Raw genomic sequence first — 22,334 nt, forward strand, 5'->3', positions numbered from 1 at the left:
ATGGATAAAACAAAAGTTGTCCGGCCAAAACTCCTCCCTTGGCTCCGGTGCTGGGACTGCTTCCCCAGGACCACGCTGGGCACTGAGGGGGCACTTGGAGCCACACATCAAAGGGAGGTGCTTGCTCCTTCCCAAAAAGCTATTTCTGGATGCTGGTGGCAGCAGGGAAGGTTATCTAGGGCTGCTCCACTGCGCTCCGGGCTTGGATTGACGCCTGTGGTATTCCCCACAGGAAGCAAAGTTGTTCCCCCCAGCACAGCCCCGGGGTTCACGTGGGGTGACCCAACGGGGCCGGGCTGTGTCTGCAAGAGGTGGCTCTGCTGTGCCAGGTCCCCTCCTGGACTGTGGAGATCATGGAACCCCAGAGTGGTCTGGGTTGGGAGGGACCTCAAAGCCCATCCAGTGCCACCCCTGCCATGGCAGGGACACCTCCCACTGTCCCAGGCTGCTCCAGCCTGGCCTTGGGCACTGCCAGGGATCCAGGGGCAGCCCCAGCTGCTCTGGGCACCCTGGGCCAGGGCCTGCCCACCCTCCCAGGGAACAATTCCTGCCCAAGATCCCATCCAGCCCTGCCCTCTGGCACTGGGAAGCCATTCCCTGGCTCCTGGCCCTCCATGCCTTGTCCCCAGTCCCTCTGCAGCTCTCCTGGAGCCCCTTTAGGCCCTGCAAGGGGCTCGGAGCTCTCCCTGGAGCCTTCTCCTCTCCAGGTGAGCACCCCCAGCTCTCCCAGCCTGGCTCCAGAGCAGAGGGGCTCCAGCCCTTGGGGCATCTCCGTGGCCTCCTCTGGAGTGGCTCCAGCAGCTCCACGTCCTGATGCTGGGCCCCAGAGCTGCACAGAGAGCTCCTGCTGCAGGTCCCACATCAACAGCCTCACGATGAAGCCAAAGCTGCACTGGACAGTCACTGACAGGAGCCACCCCACAGAGCCTCCCTGCCCAGGGAACTGGGAGACACTGCTGGAGAGGGAGAGGGAAAACCCAGGGCAGGCAGGGGAGGGGGAAGGAGCCTCCCGGAACGCTCCCCTGCCCACGGCCAGCCTGGCACAGGGAAGGTGTTGCTTGGATCTGACTCCCTGGAACTCCCCAGCGAGGCAGCATGGCTGGGTCACGGCTGATCAAACACAAACCAGGAGTAACAACAACAAAACCAGTGAGCCTGGAGAAGTTTGGGAAAGAAGCGAGAGGCTGCTACAACCAACATTTTCTAACCTCTGACAACTCTTTGGAGCCAGCAACACACACCAGCATGAACCCCCAACACTCCACAGAGGTTTTGGAGCAGAGCAGAGGCTTTCCAGGAGCCCGTGCACAGAGATGGGATGTAAATCCAGCCTGGTTTTCAGGACCAGACTCTCACTTTCAGGAGCCAGTAAATGAAGCAGAAAATCTCACTGCATTTTATCATTACCTGGTTTAGTCCTGGCATCCCTGTGTCTCTTCCAAACGTGGAGTATGAGGCTCTTTCACTGCTCTTCCCTGCAGAAGGAGAAGAGAAAAAACAAGGTTTGGGGTAAGAAGGAAGTGGAGGGGTGGACAAATCCTGTTCCCATGAGGCAGCACCTCTGCCCTCCATGAAGGGACAGCCCTGAAAAGCTCCTGCTGAAACAGGAGCTGCTGGGAGAGCTGGTCCATAAACACCAAAAGCCCGGAGCTGCAGCAGCGCAGGGAAGTGCTTGTGGCCATGGAAACTGGCAGGGTCAGCCCCGAGCCAAAACCTCCCCGCAGACAGCGGAGACCCGGCCAGCTGCACTTGGCAGAGGCAGGGCCGGAGCAGACCAAGGGCCAGGACGAGTGACCAGACTGTGGGAGCGCTTTGAGACAACAGGAAATGCAATCCCAGCGCACGAGAGCTGAGCTCTGCCCCACACCGGGCACGGGGCACCTTCCTCCCCTCTCCTGCGGGAGATTCGACTTCCCAAAACCTGCGGGTTCCTCACAGCCGGGGCATCGCTGCCCGCTGGGATCGGTGTGGGAACAGCCCCGTGCCAGCAGTGCCCATGTGCCCCTGGGAACTTTAGAGAATCCCAGAGTGATTTGGGGAGAAGGGACCTTAAAACCCATCCAGTGCCACCCCTGCCACGGGCAGGGACACCTCCCACTGTCCCAGGCTGCTCCCAGCCCCAATGTCCAGCCTGGCCTTGGGCACTGCCAGGGATCCAGGGGCAGCCCCAGCTGCTCTGGGCGCCCTGTGCCAGGGCCTGCCCACCCTCCCAGGGAACAATTCCTTCCCAAGATCCCATCCAGCCCTGCCCTCTGGCACTGGGAAGCCATTCCCCCTTGTCCTGGCACTCAGCATCAACAAGGGCTTCTCTCACACCCACCTCACCCTGCACACATGCAGCTGAAAATAAAGTTTTGAAAGGCCAAAAAAAAGGAGCCCAGCCCCCTGGTGGGATGTTCCCTCTCCAAAACATCCTGGCACTCTCCTGCCTCATGGTCACTGCCCTGGGCACAGCATGGCCTCAGCCAGCAGCACCCAGGGGTGCCAGGACAGCAAAGGACACAGGGCTGGGAGGAAGGGAATGGTTCTGTGCTGTGCCCAGAGCAGCTGCAGGCACAACAGTGTCCTTTGGGATTCTCTCCATCCCCCTAAAGCAAAGCCAGACACTCTTCCAGTGGGGAACAGGCACTTCAGCAGCCCCCACCCCCAAACCCTTCCCGAAAAGGGGATCACAGATCACATCCTGCCTCCGGTCTGGCTTAGTGAGCAAAATTGGGAGGGGCGGGATTTTGCCAATCTGCTTAGCCTAAAGCCAGCCCTGAGGCCACTAAGATGCAGGTTAATGCACTGGGGCGACACAGGGGCTGGCAGGACCCTCCCCACACCACTAAGAGGTTTTGGGGAGCAGATGAAGAGGGGAGGGGAAACAAAATGCCTCAAACCAGACCCCTTGAAGCACAGGGCCAAGGGATCAGAGAATGCCTGAGTGCTTTGGGTTGGAAGGGGCATTAAAGCCCATCCAGTGCCACCCCTGCCACGGGCAGGGACACCTCCCACTGTCCCAGGCTGCTCCAAGCCCCAATATCCAGCCTGGCCTGGGACACTGCCAGGGATCCAGGGGCAGCCCCAGCTGCTCTGGGCACCCTGTGCCAGATGGGGAGAGAGAGGACGCTGCTCATTTTGAAACCTCACCATGGAGGCCTTGAACTCAACCCAAATATTTTAGAGTGGATTCCCCCAGTACAACCCCCAAGCCCCAGAGCCTCACTCCTGATGGGAAGGTCCTGGCACGGTGCAGCCTCCCCCTCCCTCACCTCCAGCGACAGCCAGAGGCTCTGGGCGCTGCTGCCATTTCCTTTCAGAGGCTTAAACGTTAAGTAAACAAAGGTCAAAATGTCAGGGGATGGATCTCCTAAATGACCTAATTTCTAAAAGAGCTTAAGAGCTCGATCTGCCGCAGCAGCACCGGCCACGGGCACAAAGGACTCAGCAGGTTGTGGCATCAGGCAGCTCCTGATTGCTCCTAAAGCACAGGAGAGGCAGGGTAATGCCACGGGGGTTTGGCTGGACAGCAGCAGCCAGGTCTCCCGTCTGATAACACACTGCTGCTTCCACGTGTGACTGGCGTGGGGAATCATGCAATCCCAGGATGGTTTGGGTTTGAAGGGACCCTAAAGCTCATCCAGTTCCAGCCCTGCCATGGGCAGGGACACCTTCCACCATCCCAGGGTGCTCCAAACCCCGTCCAGCAGCCTCTGACATCACCTGAGAACTTGGGCTGAACCAGGGGGCCCCCAGATGTTTGTGGAAGGGTGAAGGGACACTGGGCAATCCCCAACCATGTGATGTTTTACAGGGCAAGTGCTGGATCCTGCCCTGGGGTGGGGCAGCCCTGGATGCAGGGACAGACTGGGAACGAGAGGCTGGAGAGCAGCGCCGTGGGAAGGGACCCGGGGGTCCTGGTTGGTCCAAGTTGGATCTGAGTCCCCGGTGTGTCCTGGCAGCCCAAAGGGCCACCGTGTCCTGGGGGGCACCAGGCCAGGGAGGGATTGTCCCGCTCTGCTCTGCACTGGGGCAGCCTCACCTCCAGTGCTGGGGGCACTCTGGGCACCACAAGATCAGAAGGGTCCAAAGCTGTTGGAGAGTGTCCAAAGGAGGGACACGGAGCTGGGGAAGGGTCTGAGGAGCGGCTGAGGGCACTTGGCTCGTTCAGCTGCAGCAGAGGAGACTGAGGGGAGGCTCCTGGGGGCTGCAGCTCCTCCCGAGGGGAGGCGGAGGGGCAGGGGCTGAGCTCTGCTCTGGGACAGGGACAGGAGCCCAGGGAACGGCTGGAGCTGGGTCAGGGCTGGGCATGGAGCTCAGGGAAAGGTTCTTCCCCCCGAGGCTGCTGGGCACTGCCCAGGCTCCCCAGGGAATGGGCCCGGCCCCGAGGCTGCCAGAGCTGCAGGAGCGTTTGGACAGCGCTCTCAGGGATGCCCAGGCTGGGGTTGTTGGGGTGTCTGTGCAGGGCCAGGGGCTGCACTGATGATCCCTGAGGGTCCCTTCCACCTCAGGATTTTCCAGGATTCTCTGAACCCAGTGCCAGCTCTGCTCCAAACCCACAACCTTCCCTGGATGTCTCTCATTTCTCACTCAGCATCTGCTGCACCCTTGGGTCTGCGGGTGCCCCATGGGATGGGGGACACTGGGAAAGAGAGAGCAGCCCTGGCCAGCCCCAGCTCCTGCACCCTCCATCATCACATAACAAGGGAAAAAAGCAGTAAAAACTCAGCAGAAGAAATTTTACATTCAATTGTCTATGAAAACAAGGCAGAAGAAAGAATGGCAAACTTTTCTGGATTGGAATGTACCTAAGCCTGCTGAGATTCAAAAGGTGCACAAGGAAAGGCTGAACCTGCCAGCAGAAGGAGCTGTTTCTGTGGGCAGGGAGATGGCACAGGTGGCAAACCCAGATCCACCCGTCACCCCCTGGCAGCCACAGCCCAGGGCACCAACCAGGAAAGGTGGCAAAGCCCCAGGAAGGAGGCAAGGACCAGGGTGGGAAAAAAACCACCAGGAATCTCCCCAAACGCCATCTTGCCCCCAAGAGAATTACTGAAATCCTGCAGATGGGCATGGAGGGATCTTGTGGGAGGAGGAGGAGAAGATAGTGGGAATAAATCCCTTGGAGAGGAAGGGGGTTTCCTTTGGAAAGGATGTGAAGCACAGCAGAGGCACCTCGAGTCAGTGCCCCCAGACACTGGCTGAGAGCAATTCAGCATTTCCAGCTCTTTCTGGCATCCCCCTCCCTGCCCTTCCCCCTGCCAGCTCCTTCTCCTGCCCCTCACCTGGCTGCCTCCAGCCCTGCCTAAGAAGCCCTTTCCAGCCTCTCTCCTCTCCCAGCATGTTCCCTCTTGCAGGATCTGGCTGTGTGGGGCTCTGGGAAGCCTCCCCCAGGCCCTGCCTTCACCCAGGGCTTTTCCAGAGAAACCCCCCACGCTGTGTGTGCGACTCCTCCCAACAGCACAGCTGCCCTGAGCTCGGGGGGAACGAGGTGGAAAAATAAAAACTGCTCTTCCCAGAGATTCCCACCAGCTCTGGCAGTGTCAGGGGTTGGCTTTGGCACCCTGGATCATGGCAGCATCTCGCCTCCACCGCAGCAAACTGCTTTTAAATAAACTCATGGCTTTGCCATTTCTCTCACAGACCACAGAGTCAAGGAACAGCCCGAGCTGGAAGGGATCCACAGGGATCATCGAAGTCCAACTCCTGGCCTTGCACTTGACAGCCCGAGAAAAAGTATTAAAATGCTGCCTGCAAGTTTTTCCAGCACCCACTGGCAAAACCAGTGCCCCCACACCATCCCAGCCCCAGCACAGCCACCACCCACCGTGCAACTCCCCCAGCCCCACATTGCTAATTCCATTAGAATTCCATTAGAATTCCAGCCTAGGGGAAAAGGGGAGGCAAAACACAGCCAGGGATTAAAAACGGGGAGGAAAAAAAGAAGTTAAAAAACCAGGAGCAGCAACAAGCCCCTGATTAAACCCATTGTCCAGGAAGACCCCAATCTACAGGCGCTGACAATACCCACCCGATTAGGAACGCTGCTCTGAAAGGCAGCTAATTACTGAAATAATTACTAGAAAGAAATCTGTTATGGCTTATCAGTTTCCTCGCTGTTTAACCACCCCCCTCCCCGCCTGTCCCACTGAAGATGAATGGTAAAATGTGAAATTGGTGACTTCAAACAGACAGAAAAGCCCTCCTCACCCTGCTGACCCTCTGGGACAAGCCGGTTTGTCACCGCGCTGTGTCCCAGCACCACCCCAGGACAGCCAGGGATGCTCCTGTCACCTCTCCCCACCCCAGGCTGGGAAGATCAGAACTCCTCAGGACATTCCCTGTCCTCCAGGAGTAGCACCAAAGGCTCAAAGCTGGAAAACTCAAGAGGAGGGAGCGATGGAAGGCTCAGACATTGGTTCTGCACCTGCTCACCTGGTTCAAAGAGCCCCCCCAGCAGCCAGGGATGCTTCTCATTCAGAGCACTGACGGTGTTTCCATCCAGGGGTTTACAATCATGGAATCCTGGAGTATCCTGAGCTGGAAGGGACCCTCAGGGATCATTGATCCAACCCCTGGCCCTGCACAGACACCCCAACAACCCCAGCCTGGGCATCCCTGAGAGCGCTGTCCAAACGCTCCTGCAGCTCTGGCAGCCTCGGGGCCGGGCCCATTCCCTGGGGAGCCTGGGCAGTGCCCAGCAGCCTCGGGGGGAAGAACCTTTCCCTGAGCTCCATGCCCAGCCCTGACCCAGCTCCAGCCGTTCCCTGGGCTCCTGTCCCTGTCCCAGAGCAGAGCTCAGCCCCTGCCCCTCCGCCTCCCCTCGGGAGGAGCTGCAGCCCCCAGGAGCCTCCCCTCAGTCTCCTCTGCTGCAGCTGAACGAGCCAAGTGCCCTCAGCCGCTCCCCAGACCCTTCCCCAGCTCCGTGTCCCTCCTTTGGACACTTTCTAATTTATTTTCTTCTTCTTTTGACAAATTTATGTTATTCCATCCAGTGCAACACAGCCCAGAGCTCCCTGCCCAGTCAGTCCTGCAGAGAGCTCTGGTTTTCCCCATCACCTTGAGGAGCTGAAGCTGTGGCAGAGGGAAGTGACTGAAGATTCCCCTCAAGCTGTCCCCTTAATGAGAGCAGGGAGGGCATCCCCCACAGCCCTGGGGGAGCCCTGGGTGGGGGGAGCATCCTCCAGGTGCTGTGCCAGTGCAGCCCCTCTGGGCTCCGTGCTGACGGTGCCTCCCAAAGCCAAGCTTTGCTCATCCAAAGAACATCCGTGAGCCCAAACTCAACCGCTGAACAGAAATCAGTGCTTTTCCCTTCAAACTGCTTTTGGATGAGGTGTGCACCCTGAGAGCCACAAGGTCACCACCCCAAGACTGGGCTGGATTGGGGTGAGGAGCAGTGACCATCCCTCTGGCTGCTGTTCCTGCTCTGGGGCCACTGCAGGGAACAACAGGGACTAAATCAGAGCTTTGTACTCGCCCAGCTCCACCCCAGGGGCTGCGCAGCCCCCTCCTCACTGCCCCTGGGACAGGGACCCTGGGCAGGGGAGGAGGGCTCAGGCTGGGGTGACACCAAAGGGCCCAACCAGGACAGGCGCAGGAGACACGGATGCAGCTTGGAGGGGCTTTCAGGGATGTGCTGGCAGTGTCCTGCTCCCCCCAAACTCAGAGCTTTCCTTCTCTCCTGGGCCAGGCAAATCCCTCCAGCCCTGCCTTTCCCACGGAGTTTGCTGCTCATGGAGTTTGTGGCAGCAGCTCCCAGCGCAGGGACACGCTGGGCAGAGATCTGGATGGATACATTTCACTGCTCCCTTATCCAGAGGGCCACTCCACCCTGCAGCTTCCCAGCCTCTCTCCTTGCTCCCTGCTCCTGCCAGACCCCTCGGAGTGGTGACAGGGCTCGTGCAGGAGGGGGAGCACCGGCTGCACCCGGGATCCCCCTGGGGATCTCCAGAGCCCCAAAATGCCACCAGCCTGCAGGGACAGGGGAAGGCTCTGCCCTGGAAGGGATGTGACCCCTGCTTCAAAGCTCAGGCTGGCAGGAGCTCCTCAGCCCACCAAAGGCTGGGCAGAGCACAGCCTCCTTTTCCATGTGGAAAATTGAGGCAAAAAATCACCATTTGCTCTGTTTCTCCACCAAGTGCTGCCAGCCTGCGGTGTCCCTCTGCTGTGGGAAGGTGCCCGCTGTCCCTAAAGCCCATCCTCAGAGGATGGGGGGCTGCAGCCTGGCCCTGGGACATGCACAGACTCCAGGAACGCAGAATCCAGAGGATGGGGGTCCCAGGAGGAGCCATCACCACCCTGACTGCTCAGAGCCTCAGTGCAGGAAGCCAACGCTGACTTTGGGGGGCCCTTTCAGCTCAGCCTCCCCTTCTCCTGGCCCAACCCACCACTGCCACCACAGAGCATCCACGCTGCTCCCAAAATGGTTCTTCCCGCAGGTCCTGATCCTCTTTGAAGAAACAGAGGTCGAACGGGAAAGAGATGAAAATGCTGAGAAGGGCTTAGATGTCTCAGACACCTTTCATTCATCAGCTACCACAACATGTTCATCCTCATCTGCTCCCTCCACCTCCTCAAATTTTAAAATTCCCTGGTTCCACTCAACCACCCCATTAACATGAACTTCCCGCCCTGAGGGGCACCTTGCTGGCAGCCAGGGCCTGGCACCAAGGGGACACATCTCCCAAACTCTCCTTTCCCTCCCATTTTTCTTCTGCTTTTACAGAAGCATTATTCCATTTTCACGCCCCTTTCCCTTTGCATTTTGCCACTCTCAAAGTCTTCAGAAGCAGCTCGGAAAAGAGGAAGAGAAAATCCCACCCCTGCTCTTCCCCCGTGTCCTTCCTTTCAGCACATGAGCAAAGAGGAAGGGTTAGATGGGATATTGGGAAGGAATTGTTCCCTGGGAGGGTGGGCAGGCCCTGGCACAGGGTGCCCAGAGCAGCTGGGGCTGCCCCTGGATCCCTGGCAGTGCCCAAGGCCAGGTTGGACACTGGGGCTTGGAGCAGCCTGGGACAGTGGGAGGTGTCCCTGCCCATGGCAGAGGTGGCACTGGATGGGCTTTGAGGTCCCTTCCCACCCAAACCACTCCAGGATTCTTTGATTCTACAATGAAAACTGATTTATGTATTTTGGAACCTGCTCCCAGAATCGATGCTTTCTACTTAAACCACGTTCAATTTTAGGAACAAAAGGGTCTTGGAAATGTGAGGAACCCTTTTCCCCCCCAGCTGTTCCCTGTTTCAGTGGTGGAGCTCCTGGTGCTGCCCCTGACCCCCCTGGGGAGACGCAGCCTCTTGAGCCTGGGGCCAGAGTGTGGCCACTGTCCTGCTGGCCACGGGGCCACCGCTCACCCTCAGCTCCAGAGCCACTGGGAATCGCCCACGGGGGCTCCACGTGCCGGGGACTGGCCGGGCCTGCAGGGAGAGCTGCGGTGGCTGCCAGGGACCGGGAGCCCTGGCTTTGAGAGGGAGCCAAAGGCTCTTCCCTGCACACATCAAAGGGGAAACCTCCGTGCTCCTCCCCAGGCAGCTCCTTCTCAGCTGGAAACTCTCAAGGCTGCCTTGGCCCCAGGACTGGGCTGGGCTGGGCTGGGCCCCCCCATGCACATCCCCTCCAAACCCCGCTGGGCTGCAGCAGGGCTCCCCTGTCCCACCCAAAACCTTCTCCATGCTCCACTGACATCCTCCTGGGGCAGAGAAGGACGATCCTCCCCTGCAGAGGGACAGGGGGAGCTGCTCAGAAAGGCTCCTCCCCTGCACAGGATCCCCACGGGACACCCAAGCACTGTCCCCAACAGCACAAGGGGTGAAAGGGGGGAGCAGAGCTCACAGCGAGCCCTGAGCCAGGCCAGGAGGGGCCAACGTGTGGCTGCTCCTGTCCCAGCACAACCCTGCTCTGCTCTTCCCCTTTGCCACCAGCTCTACAGGGGGGATTTTGTGCTGGGGGGATTTTCTGTTTCAAACACGATTCCCTCTTCTTTCCCCTCCCTTCTGACCACGAGCGAGCCCTGCCCCGGCCCCGCTCCTCCCGCGTGGGCTGGAGCGCTTTAACCACCCCTTCGTGGGCAAAGGTGGGGAGGACTAACCCCAATTCCTGACCTAATGCCATTAGAGCTCTCTAAGCCCTCCAGGAGGGATATTTTCTGCTCTTATCTCTCCTCCCACCCCCGGGCTGGCAGAGGCATCTGGGTGAATGGTCACACGCATCCGGTCACGAAGGATCACCGTCCCCAGGCAGTCCCTGTGAGCTCCTCAGGCTGCCTGCCTGGAGCTGGGCATGGAGGAGCCAGGCAAGGCTGCTGGAGCCTGGCAGGACATGGGAAGAGGCCCCTCCAAACGCTACTGCAGCAAAGGGAGCATCCCCAGAGCTCTGGGACACGGCCAGCAGCCCCTCGCAGGTCACAGTCACCCAGCGGGTCTGGTTGGAAGTGACCACAGTGGGGTCAGCTGGTGCCATCTCCCCACTCAAGCAGGGTCATGCCAAGTCCTTAATAAACCCTTAACAATGAGCATCTCTCCCCCCGTGATTCCCAGCTCCCAGGAGCACACTCAGCCCATCCTGGCAGGCATCAAATCCCTACTACTGCCTCGAGGTGCCACCATAAAGCAGGGGAATAACCACACACACGAAACAGCTGGCACAGCTGGCACTGATGGAACCCTCTGGACACCACCCCCCTGGACCACAGCTTGGAGAACACCCGGAGCAGCTCCAGCACAGGGAACAGCAACGCTGTCCCAACGCTCCCCCCAGCACGGGCCAGCCAGTGGCACGAGTCCCCTGCCCCGGGGAGCTGGCAGGCAGCTCTGGCACTCACCCACGAGTCCAGCTCCCAGGAACGGTGACGAGGAGATGCTGTTATGGGATGGCAGGTCCCGGTGCTCGCTGTAGTGGGGGCCTTCGCCATAGCTCTGCTGGGACAACAGGGGACAGTCACAGGGAGCGTGGGGATGCTGAGCCCAGTCCCGAAACACGAGGCTGCCAGGGCCAGCCTCTCCCAGGAAGGGGCAAAGCCAAAGGCTCCTTGTAAAAAAGGCATGGGAAGGATTTTATCCTCATGCTGAGGGAGAGCTGGACAGTGCAGTGGCTGTGGTGTTGGGAGGGGACATGGCAGGAGGGGACACGGCACCATGTCCTGGCAGCTCTTGGGCAGCACCCACCAGGCAAGAGCCAGGCAGCCCCTCCCTGAACCAAGGGGGTGAAGGGGTGAGGAAAAGGCTGGATAAATATAAATGTGTATTTTTAGATATATTTATATAAATATATAAATTCTAAATATACAAATGAGAGTTGACACCACAGCCCCAGCTCTGCCGCTGACCGGAGGGGAGGGAAAGGTGCCATTGCAAAAACAAATCACACAAACCCATTAAAACAAAAATAACCCCATTTCCATGAAGTTCATGGCGTTTCTCTCTTCCCATACTCAGGCCCCAGTCATGAGGTGTTGCAGCCTCAACTCCTTCCCTGCAAAACCCTTCCCAAGTTCTCCATCCCCACCAAGGGCTGGACAGGGTGACGGATTGCAGGGATTCCCTCCTCAGGTTCCCAAAGTCTTGGGAGGAGGGTGCCCAGGAAGCTTTGCCATCAGATGAGATCCCTCAACCCACTCAGATCCCTCAACCCACCCACCCGTGTCTCCTCTGGGGACCTGTCCCACCCCCTGAGCCCCCTCTTCCCACGCCAACACTGGGTGCAGGGAGGGAGATGCCTGAGCAGCCACAGGAGCCCATCCTAGTGCAGGTCTGGGAGAGGTTTTTGGAGGAGGAACCTCAAGGAGACCTCAAGGCAGCAAAGCCTGGGGAGATGGGGATGGAGGAAACCCTACAGACTTCCCACGTCCAAAATGGGGCAAGGAAAGCTGTTGCAGGGTTAGGCCCAACGCTCTGAAAGGCCCTGGAAAGCCCCGCTTGCTTTGGTTGGAGCTGGGTGTTTGTGCTTTGTCCTTACCCTTCCTTGGTCAAACGTGGAGCTGTTTTGATCTCCCGTTCCCCAGGAACCTGATCCCGGCCTTTCATCCAAGCCTACCGAAAAACAGGAAGAACAAAGGTTACTCTTTGCTTTATCAGCAAAGCCTCAAAGGTGTTCTCGTAAAATTAACTCTTCCTTCTACAAACAAAACAATATTTTCATTAATAAACCACTTCCACTTGGCGTGACTGAGCCTCCCCTCTGCCTCCTCACCTTCCCACTCCCGCTGGGAGTTACTCCACAAACTTCAAAGCAAATCCCACCACAGGCTGGAAATGGTTCAAAACGTGGGACAGTGGGAAGAGGAGAAACAAGTATTTTAACTCTTTTACTCCAGAGAGCACCCACGAACCTCTCTCACCCACGGTGAAAGGGACTAAACTATGAACCAAAACCACATCGCATCCATTTGGATGCTCCAGCAGGACTTGAAGTTTGCCCATGGTGCTGCAAGATCACAACCAAACTCTGTTCAGCACTGCACCTGAGCACAGAGTGCCCAGAGGCGAAATCCTCAGGTGGGAAGTGCTGGAGGTCCAACGCTCCAGAGCCACCTGTCCAGGGGTGCTCCTGCAGCCCCCCGAGGTCCCCCTGAGGAGGTGGGGCCAGCACAGCACGCTCCCAGCCTTGCCAGCTTTAGCCCTCCCAAGAATATCCTCAGCAAAAACAGATCCAGCCCAAACCGGCAGAGGAGCGGGCAGAAGGGTTTGTGATGTTTCTGCACAGGCTGCGGTGGGAAATCGGCTCCTTTCATCCCCTGCCAAGGCCACGCAGGCAGCAGCTCCTGGGCTGCACAAGGCACCCGAGGAGCCAGGGAATCCTGGAATGGTTTGGGCTGGAAGGGACCTTACTCAGCTCATTCCACCCCTGCCATGGGCAGGGACACCTCCCACTGTCCCAGGCTGCTCCCAGCCCCAATGTCCAGCCTGGCCTTGGGCACTGCCAGGGATCCAGGGGCAGCCCCAGCTGCTCTGGGCACCCTGGGCCAGGGCCTCACCACCCTCCCAGGGAAAAATTCCTTCCCAATCTCCCATCCAGCCCTGCCCTCTGGCACTGGGAAGCCATTCCCTAGGTCCTGGCCCTCCATGCCTTGGCCCCAGTCCCTCTGCAGCTCTCCTGGAGCCCCTTCAGTGGGATGGGAATGTCCAGCATGACACAAAACCCCGGGATGCTGCATCAGCACAGCTCCCACAGTTCCAGCAGATCCCACAACCCCACAGAAGGAACCTTCCCTGGTAAACAGCCTCGACCCGACTCAGCTGCAGGATCTCCGACTGTGCTGCTCCATCTCCTGCTCCAGGGGCTGAGCAGGGGCTGGTGAGCAGCAGTTGGTGCTCAAAGGGGGTAAATCCAGGGATTTGAGAGGGGCTGAGCAGGGTGGGGGTCCATCATCTCTGGAGGTGCTGCACAAACCCTGTGAGCTCTGCTGAGCTGGACAGGGAGAAATCCCAGATGTGCAGAAGGCCGAGGGTGAGGATGGCACCAGCCATGGACACTTCCCAACCCATGGACACCCCCAGCCCCACACCAGGGGCCACAGCGGCCACGGAGTGACACCAGAACCTCCCCGTGGCAGCACCAGGGCCCCGTGGCTCTCTGGGGACCCGTCCTGTGCTGGTTCTCCCAGCGGGGATTGCACTTCCAGGTGCCCCAGGATGCCCTTTCGGGAGCAGGGAGCTGAGTGGCAGCAAGGACACGGGGGCAGGGGGCCAGGGCTCACTCCCATTTCGCTTGGCAAGGCTGATTATTATGGCAAACATGCCTCGGATTTGTCTCCTCCGCTCCCCTCACTGTTCATTTAACCAGAAACTTCTTTCAAATTACATCCTTCTATTTCTGTGCCTTTGTGTTAATCATTTCCCCAGAGAACTGGTGTTTAATTGCTGTCTAATTTGCATAATTATGCATATTAATCTCCACACCTAATGAATATTCATAATTCTCATTTAGATTTTGTTTTCTAATCAAAAATTTCCAATGTGATTACTGTGCAGAGCAGGGATAAGCCTCTAATAATACCTTGGATACTAGGGAGAATTACTGCCAATTCTCCCACCTCCTACTTCCTAGAATAAACTTTTGCTTTGCTAATGTGTTTTTCCAAAGCAATTCATCTGCAATCCCTGCGAAGCCCGGCGAGGCAGGAGGCAGAAACGCTCCTTTGAGTCATTTTGCTGTCATGGGTGCTTTTAAAGCTCCCCAAGGGTCGGGGAGAAGACACGAGCAGGATCAGCAGCCTTGGACATCCTTGGACAAGTGGTCCCTTCAGGCTGGAAGGACAAGGACTGCAGCACCACAGTCCCCAGGAGGAGCCCCAGGAGCCTCAGAGGCAGAGGGGAAGCCAAGGCGTGGGGGTCCCGACCCTCACACCCACCCTGCCCCACGCAGGATGGGCTTTGGGGGGCCTGGGCCACCCTGGCTCACCCTGAGCTCTCACAGAGCCCTTGGTCCTGCCACCACCCCAGCCACAGCAGAGCAGCATTCCCAGGCCAGGATATGCCTGGAGAGGACGCTCAGTGGGCTCTGCAGGGAGCTGGGGTGCCTGGAAGTCCAGGGAAATTCTCCTCAGGTTGTTGAGTCTCCCTCCCTCGAACGTCCCTGCAGATCTGCTCCTGAGTTATGCCAGAACAGTCTGGCCACAACCCTGTGCCCTGTGCTCTGGGATGCCCCTGCTTGAGCAGGGAGGTGGGGTCACATGAGCCACTGTGGTCCTTCCAACCTGACCCATTCTGGGACTCTGTGCCAAGATTCCTGAGAAATAAAAGTAAAACCTTGCCCCGTCTCCCTGAGGAAGGAGGGAGAGGAGACAGCAAGTGGCACGGGCAGCAAAGGCTGAGGGACACACATGCCCTGGACAAGGACAAACCCCTGGCATGAGCTGCTGCACCCTGTGGTGCCACCAGCATGGCAGAGACCTTGGAGAGGGGCCAAACCCCTGAGAGCTCCAACAGCGGCTGCCGAGGATGAGCCACTCGTCCAGAGCATGTCCAGGTCCCAGACCCCCTCCTTGGCCCCTTTGGGACCCCAAGTGGGGTCACAGCAAACCAACCCTTTCTTTTTCAAGAAGGAATTGTTCCCTGGGAGGGTGGGCAGGCCCTGGCACAGGGTGCCCAGAGCAGCTGGGGCTGCCCCTGGATCCTTGGCAGTGCCCAAGGCCAGGCTGGACATTGGGGCTGGGAGCAGCCTGGCACAGTGGAAGGTGTCCCTGCCCATGGCAGGGGTGGCACTGGATGGGCTTTGAGGTCCCTCCAACCCAAACCAGTCTGGGCTTCTGGGATTCTGTAACCCCTGGGGAAACCCAAAAGGTCTCCTGTACCTCCAGGTAGCTCCTGTGGCTGCCAAGGTGAAGTGAGGTTCCATTCTCCCACCAAAGCAGGAAAGAGCACCCCAAGGCTCTGGAAGCACCTCTGAAGGTGCCCATGCCAGCTCTATCCGATGTCTCCTGGAAAATAAAGCCTTGCACCTTCCCCACGCTGCAGCCACTGGCTTGAAAGGCACCAGCAAAAAATCTCCCTATTTTCAGTCTGCAGGTGTTTTAGGAACTCAGGGATTTCTGGGATGCAGCCAGGAAAAAGCAGACTGCCCTCTTTCAATGTCTGGCATCTGTCCTACATTCCCTGCCAGCCCACTCCTCCCTCCCTTCGTATTCCTAAGGAGCTACAATTTGGCAGCCAATGCCCTCGGCCAACCCTGCAAAACCCCAACGTTTGGCCGAGGGCAGGTGTGTCAGGAGAAGCTCCCATCAGCGGGATTTGCTCCACTCAAGGCACAAACCCCAGCCATGGCATCACCCCATGCACGGTCACACACCCCAGCTCTGTGAGCACGGAGCAGCCAGGCTGGACATGAGAGGAGGGAGAGGAAGGGCAAGGGGAGGACCAGAGGGAAGCTGGGGTGGGAAGGACACAGCTCAGCAGCCCTGGGGCTCATCCAAGGGCACCCCAGCAGCTGTGGAGGTGAGCCAGGTGCCCAGGAAGGGTCAGAGGCACCTTGGGGCACCGGGGAATGCGTTTCCTGCCTCTGGGCATCGCCCAGGAGCTGCCCCAGGTGAGATGGAGATCCCAGGGGAATCCTCTGCACCCCAACTGCACCATCCTTGTGCACAGACCTGCCCTAAAACACCCACAGTGCTGGCAAAAAGACCATAAAGCCAAGGAACTGAGGGGAGGTCGTGTCCAAAGAGCCACGGAGCTGCTGCAGGGCTGGAGCCCCTCTGCTCTGGAGCCAGGCTGGGAGAGCTGCGGGTGCTCACCTGGAGAGGAGAAGGCTCCAGGGAGAGCTCAGAGCCCCTTGCAGGGCCTAAAGGGGCTCCAGGAGAGCTGCAGAGGGACTGGGGACAAGGCATGGAGGGCCAGGACACAGGGAATGGCTTCCCAGTGCCAGAGGGCAGGGCTGGATGGGATCTTGGGCAGGAATTGTTCCCTGGGAGGGTGGGCAGGCCCTGGCCCAGGGTGCCCAGAGCAGCTGGGGCTGCCCCTGGATCCCTGGCAGTGCCCAAGGCCAGGCTGGACATTGGGGCTTGGAGCAGCCTGGGACAGTGGGAGGTGTCCCTGCCCATGGCAGGGGTGGCACTGGATGGGCTTTGAGGTCTCTCCCAACCCAAACCTCTCTGGGATTTTGTGATTCTGTGACTGAGAACTCCCATGGCACTGGGCTGAATTCTGTCTGCACGAACAGAACAGTGCTCGGCTCTGCCACCCTTCCAGTGCTCCCACCGTGAGCTCTGCGAGTTTCGGAGACGCCCGCGTGCCCACGCTGCTGGCAGGAGCCAACTTGATTTTAAAATAACCCCATTTCCCAACTCCCCAAGTTAAGGCACACTTTCCAATTGAGAAAAGACAAAAATAGGAACTACCTCCTCTCGCCATTAATACAGTTATTAAACCGCGTACAGATTAATTGTGCATTTTAATAACCCTGAGCATGAATATTCATAACACATTTCTTGCTCATGTTCTAATTAAAACATACTAATAGAATAAGATGTAGCTGTCAGACAGTCATTTTTTTTTCCCTCACGGTTTTCCTGCCGCAGCCAAGAAGAGCTGATAGACAAGAGCTGTCCTAAGCTTCAGCAGGGATAAAAATAATTTAACCACATTTCGGCTCAGAAAAGCCATCCTTGGTGCAGTACTGAACCCTAGAAAGGGCTCTGGACAAGTGTCCAGTGACACAGAGCAATGAGAGCCAACCCCATCCAGGAGGAACGGAACCACTTTGGACACACAACTCCAACAAAAAACACGGGCAGAGAGTGATAGGAAAGGAAAAGGGAACTGCTTTACCTAAAGGAGGACAGATTTAATTCAGGTATTAGGAAGGAATTGTTCCCTGGGAGGGTGGGCAGGCCCTGGCACAGGGTGCCCAGAGCAGCTGGGGCTGCCCCTGGATCCCTGGCAGTGCCCACGGCCAGGCTGGACATTGGGGCTTGGAGCAGCCTGGGACAGTGGGAGGTGTCCCTGCCTTGGCAGGGGTGGGATGGGATGGACTTTAAGGTCCCTCCAAGCCAAATCACTCTGGGATTCTGTGTAAAGGCATTAAAGGGGGGCAGGGTTTTGTGATCCATCCCACACCCCACATCCCTCCTGCTCAGCTCCCAGCCTGTGCCTCCAGCTGCCACCCACGGGAGCTGGAAATGCCACACCAAGAGAGGCTGCCCTGGTTTCAACAGCCAGAGCCCCCAAACCCAGCTGGGCACAGGTGCTGGTCCTGGAGCCCTGAGCTCTGAACAGCCTGAGCACAGCACCAGGATACGGTGTGGGAGGGAACGTGGCTCTGGAGGCAGCTCTGAGCACAGCCAAGGGCCCCAGGGCACATGGCCTTTGTGTGAACGGGCCGAGGCTGGGAGCTGGGCTCGAGGCTGGGAGCTGGGCTCGGTGCTCCCTGTGTGTCCTTCCCAACTCAGGACATCCCAGGAGCTGTGAAAGGTCTTTTAAAACAAGCTCAGTCCCTGACAGCTGCTTTGCTCAAAGCCAAGCTCAAGGGGTGTGCAGCCATCTCTCCGGATCCAGAGGACATGCAGGGATGGAGAATGGGATGTTTTACTCCTGAGCCCTCTCAGACACCATTTGCAAAGCAAATACAGAGTTTTTGCTCTTAAATCCTGTTCCAAGGGGTACCCTGAGGAGAGCGTGCACTGCTGGAAAGCTGCAGGCCCAAATCACGGATTGGTTGGGGTTGGGAGAGACCTCAAAGCCCATCCAGTGCCACCCCTGCCATGGGCAGGGACACCTCCCACTGTCCCAGGCTGCTCCAAGCCCCAATGTCCAGCCTGGCCTTGGGCACCGCCAGGGATCCAGGGGCAGCCCCAGCTGCTCTGGGCACCCTGGGCCAGGGCCTGCCCACCCTCACAGGGAGGAATTGCTGGAATTTCTTCCTATGACTCAAAATGTCCCAAAGGCACCTCGTTTTCACCGTCAGGAGGAGGAGGAGGAGGCAGCCAGGGACCCTCACAGCAGCCCCGGGGGTGACACTGGGGGACACTGCTGGGGTTTCTGTGCTGCTGGAGCTGTGACTGAGCTGGGCTGAGCCTCTCCCTCCCTCCAGCCTCCACAATCTGCCCTCCCTAATCTGATTCCCAGCAAAACGACTGGGCCAAGCTTTATTATTTTAAATTTTATTAAAAATATTTAGGCCAAATCCCTCCTGTGTCTGGAGGAGGTCTGGAAGCAGCTGTAGCTGCCACGAAGGTACATCCTCCATCCTCAAGAGAGACCACACAGTGCCCGTGGTGGGGATTTGAGGGCCAGGAGGGAAATTCCAGCTCTGCAGCCACAGCAGCGCCCGAGGGTTGGAGCAGGAGAAGGATGTGGCAGCAGCTGGAAGTAAAAACCCCACAGCCAGCAGCTTTTCAAGCTCATGGAATATTTAGGTCCATGGAATGGTTTGGGTTGGAAGGAGCCTTAAAGATCATCTAGTTCCAAGCCCCTTGCCATGGTTATTCAAGCCAGAGAAGTCCTGCTCCCCACCTGCCTCCCTCGGGGGTGGGATGGCTCGAGCCACCACAGGCAGGGCCACTGGTGGCCCCGTGCTTTGACTGGAAGCAGAGGTGACAGAAGGCTGCTCGATAAACACTTCCAAATTAAGCGGCTTTGTGTGCTAATCGCTCTGGTGATCAGCCCCACAGCAAAATCTCTGCTAAAAGGGATTGGAAATCAATAAAATTAGTCGACCAGTAATTAGCTTTAGTCCCAAGCAAACCAGCAAAGTTGTTTTTCCTGACAAGAGTTGGCTCCACTCTGTGAGGAACGACCCAGCTGGGCACCCCCTGGGAAAGGCCCTGAGGTGCTGGCACAGGCCCCTCGAGGGAAAAGGGGGTGCTGGAAGCAGCTCCCAGAATTCCTGTTTATTTACCAGGCCCATCCACCCCCAAATAGGAAAAAACAGCTGTGAGTGGATGGCAGCCGGGAGCTGTTTACAGGACGTCGATTGTGGACGGGACCATACAATTCCTTCACTTCCTTTTCCCGGCGCACGACAAAACAATTAAAATAAAAATAAGGTGGGGAGGGGGGGTGAAAAACCCACCCTGAACACCTGGAGGGCAGCACGAGGTCCCTGGCACTGCCACCCTGCAGGGCTCTGCTCATGGGGCAGGTCAGGGGAGGTTTTGTCCCCTTCACTGCCTTGAAATTTGAGGTTGGACCAAAACTGACTGGTTGGGACCGTGAGGCTCAGCTGTTCTGCTGCCCTGGCAGTGCCCAAGGCCAGGCTGGACATTGGGGCTTGGAGCAACCTGGGACAGTGGAAGGTGTCCCTGCCCATGGCAGCGGGGGGAATGTGCTGCCACTTCCTGACCTGTCCAGGGGCATCAAGCGGACCAGGTGGCATTTCCCTCTGGGACAGGGACCCAGGGAACGGCTGGAGCTGTGTCAGGGCTCAGGATGGATCTCAGGGAAAGGTTCTTCCCCCCGAGGCTGCTGGGCACTGCCCAGGCTCCCCAGGGAATGGGCCCGGCCCCGAGGCTGCCAGAGCTGCAGGAGCGTTTGGACAGCGCTCTCAGGGATGCCCAGGCTGGGGTTGTTGGGGTGTCTGTGCAGGGCCAGGGGCTGCACTGATGATCCCTGAGGGTCCCTTCCAGCTCAGGATATTCCAGGATTCCACAAACAGATGCTGTGGACCAGGACAGCCCAGTGACACCATCCCCAAAGGGGACACACAACAGCACCCACGTTAAACCCACAGATCCCCGCACGATTTCTGGGCAGATTCTGCCCCTTTATCTTTGTGATGATGAATGAACCCAGAACCCAAAGCCAGGACACCCCCCCACACCCCCCTGATCCAGGGAAGCACCTGCTGCTGCTGCCCCCTCCCCAAATGTGCACTCAGGGATAATTTTTGACTTCAAAAAGCTGATGCCACCACTTTGGTGATTGTTAATTCCTCTGCTCAGCATCTGCTCGGCATCTCCTGCACTATATTCCAGTTCAGCAGTTTCTGCACACACACAGATGGGTTTTAGGAAATGTTTGGGGCTGGGGGAAAATGGGAGAGAACCAGGGAAGGAGTGGGGAAAAATGATCCATCCCCCATCGGCTTTCCATGAGGGATAACTATGGGGGGAAATTAAAGCTACACCAAAACCAAACCAAGCCAGAAAGAGGAGAAAGAGCCAAAGAAGTATTTCAGTAACTCCTGGTCTTCTGGAAGATGCTCTGATATCACTGGAACTGCTCTTGGAGGGCAGGGCAGGCTCCAAGGCAGCCCCCGGGCTGGTTTTGGGGGTGCTGGTGTGGTACCCCACAAACAGAATCCTGAAATGTCCTGAGTTGGAAGGGACCCACAAGGATCACTGAGTCCAGCTCCTGTCCCTGCACAGGACACCACAGCAATCCCACCCGGTGCATAAACAATAATAATTGTATGCAACAATAAATGTACAAAGCAGGGATGAGGAAGTTTTGGAAAAAGCAACAAAACCCAACCAGCAAATTCAGCCATCCCTCACTTCAGACACGAATCGCATTTGCAGATGTAGAGGAAGGTCCCCACTGCATTCTAGGGAGTGTTTTTATGGTAATCAAAATAAAAGCTTGCCTTTATTTTAAGTCATCATTAAGGAAATTAATCACTTGGGCCAGCCCAAGCCTCATCAAGGCCTTGCAAAACAACTGCACAGGCTGCCCATGGTGGTACCGGGGCACAGCCACCACCCCCCGTGCCCAGAGCATGGCCAAGGACCTGACCCAGGGTGCCAATGTTCACACCAGCAGTGAATTGTTGGGCTGTGCCCCTCCTGGAGGATGGGATGGAGGGATGGATGGGAGCAGCCCTGGGGAGAAGGACTTGGGGGTGTTGGTGGGTGAGAGGCTCAACCTGCCCCGGCCATGGGCACTGACCCCAGAAACCCCCCCTGTGCTGGGCTGAGCCCCAGCGTGGGCAGCAGGGGAGGGGGGATTCTGCCCCTCTGCCCCGCTCAGCTGAGACCCCACCTGCAGAGCTGCCCCAGCCCTGGGGAACAACATCAGGAGCACGGGGAGCTGCTGGAGCCACTCCAGAGGAGGCCACGGAGATGCCCCAAGGGCTGGAGCCCCTCTGCTCTGGAGCCAGGCTGGGAGAGCTGCGGGTGCTCACCTGGAGAGGAGAAGGCTCCAGGGAGAGCTCCGAGCCCCTTGCAGGGCCTAAAGGGGCTCCAGGAGAGCTGCAGAGGGACTGGGGACAAGGCATGGAGGGCCAGGAGCCAGGGAATGGCTTCCCAGTGCCAGAGGGCAGGGCTGGATGGGATCTTGGGCAGGAATTGTTCCCTGGGAGGGTGGGCAGGCCCTGGCCCAGGGTGCCCAGAGCAGCTGGGGCTGCCCCTGGATCCCTGGCAGTGTCCGAGGCCAGGCTGGACATTGGGGCTTGGAGCAGCCTGGGACAGTGGGAGGTGTCCCTGCCCATGGCAGGGGTGGCACTGGATGGGCTTTGAGGTCTCTCCCAACCCAAACCTTTCCATGATTCTGTGATAGAAATCCAGTGAGAGAAGTGAAGGCAGGGAGGCCTTTGGGCCTCCCAAACACAGGGAGGATCCGCTCCCTGCAGCAGGAACGCCCCAAGAGCAGCAGCCAGCCCCTCTCCCAGCCCCTCTCCCAGCCCCTGGGAGAGCCAGCAAGATGCCACACGGAGAAAGAAAACAAACCTGTGACGACAACCAGAGGGAAGAAAATAAACTTTAAAGCTCAAAACACTTCCCCCAGCTGTAAAAACAAAGGCCAGCAGTGACCAAACACGAGCACAAAGGAGCGGCGGGAGAAGGGGATGGAGGATAACACAGGCAGGGCTTTCTAAAGGTCATCAGCCTGTGGGACGAACCCACCGTGCCCCTGGTCCCCAGCCTCTCCAGGACAAACCTACCCATGTCCCTCATGCCCAGGCTCCATCCAGGCCTGACGGCCCTG

General features: G+C 58.1%; 1 protein-coding gene across 8 annotated transcripts in view; it reads right to left on the minus strand.

Annotated features, from left to right (window-relative positions):
* TCF3 (transcription factor 3) overlaps positions 1 to 22,334 on the minus strand; it is an 82,763-nt gene that overhangs the window by 28,329 nt on the left and 32,100 nt on the right. For 7 of the 8 annotated variants that reach the window (XM_032092412.1, XM_032092409.1, XM_032092405.1 and 4 more), the window contains exons 4-6: positions 11,935 to 12,008; positions 10,802 to 10,898; positions 1,408 to 1,475 (exon numbers count right to left, since the gene is read on the minus strand). In XM_032092412.1, coding sequence (XP_031948303.1) covers positions 1,408 to 1,475; positions 10,802 to 10,898; positions 11,935 to 12,008 — 239 coding nt within the window. The remainder of the gene's footprint in view (positions 1 to 1,407; positions 1,476 to 10,801; positions 10,899 to 11,934; positions 12,009 to 22,334) is intronic. The other variant, XM_032092406.1, reaches the window with a different exon arrangement.

The sequence above is a fragment of the Corvus moneduloides genome, chromosome 28, assembly GCF_009650955.1.
Source record: "Corvus moneduloides isolate bCorMon1 chromosome 28, bCorMon1.pri, whole genome shotgun sequence".
Classification (NCBI taxonomy): Eukaryota; Metazoa; Chordata; class Aves; order Passeriformes; family Corvidae; genus Corvus; species Corvus moneduloides.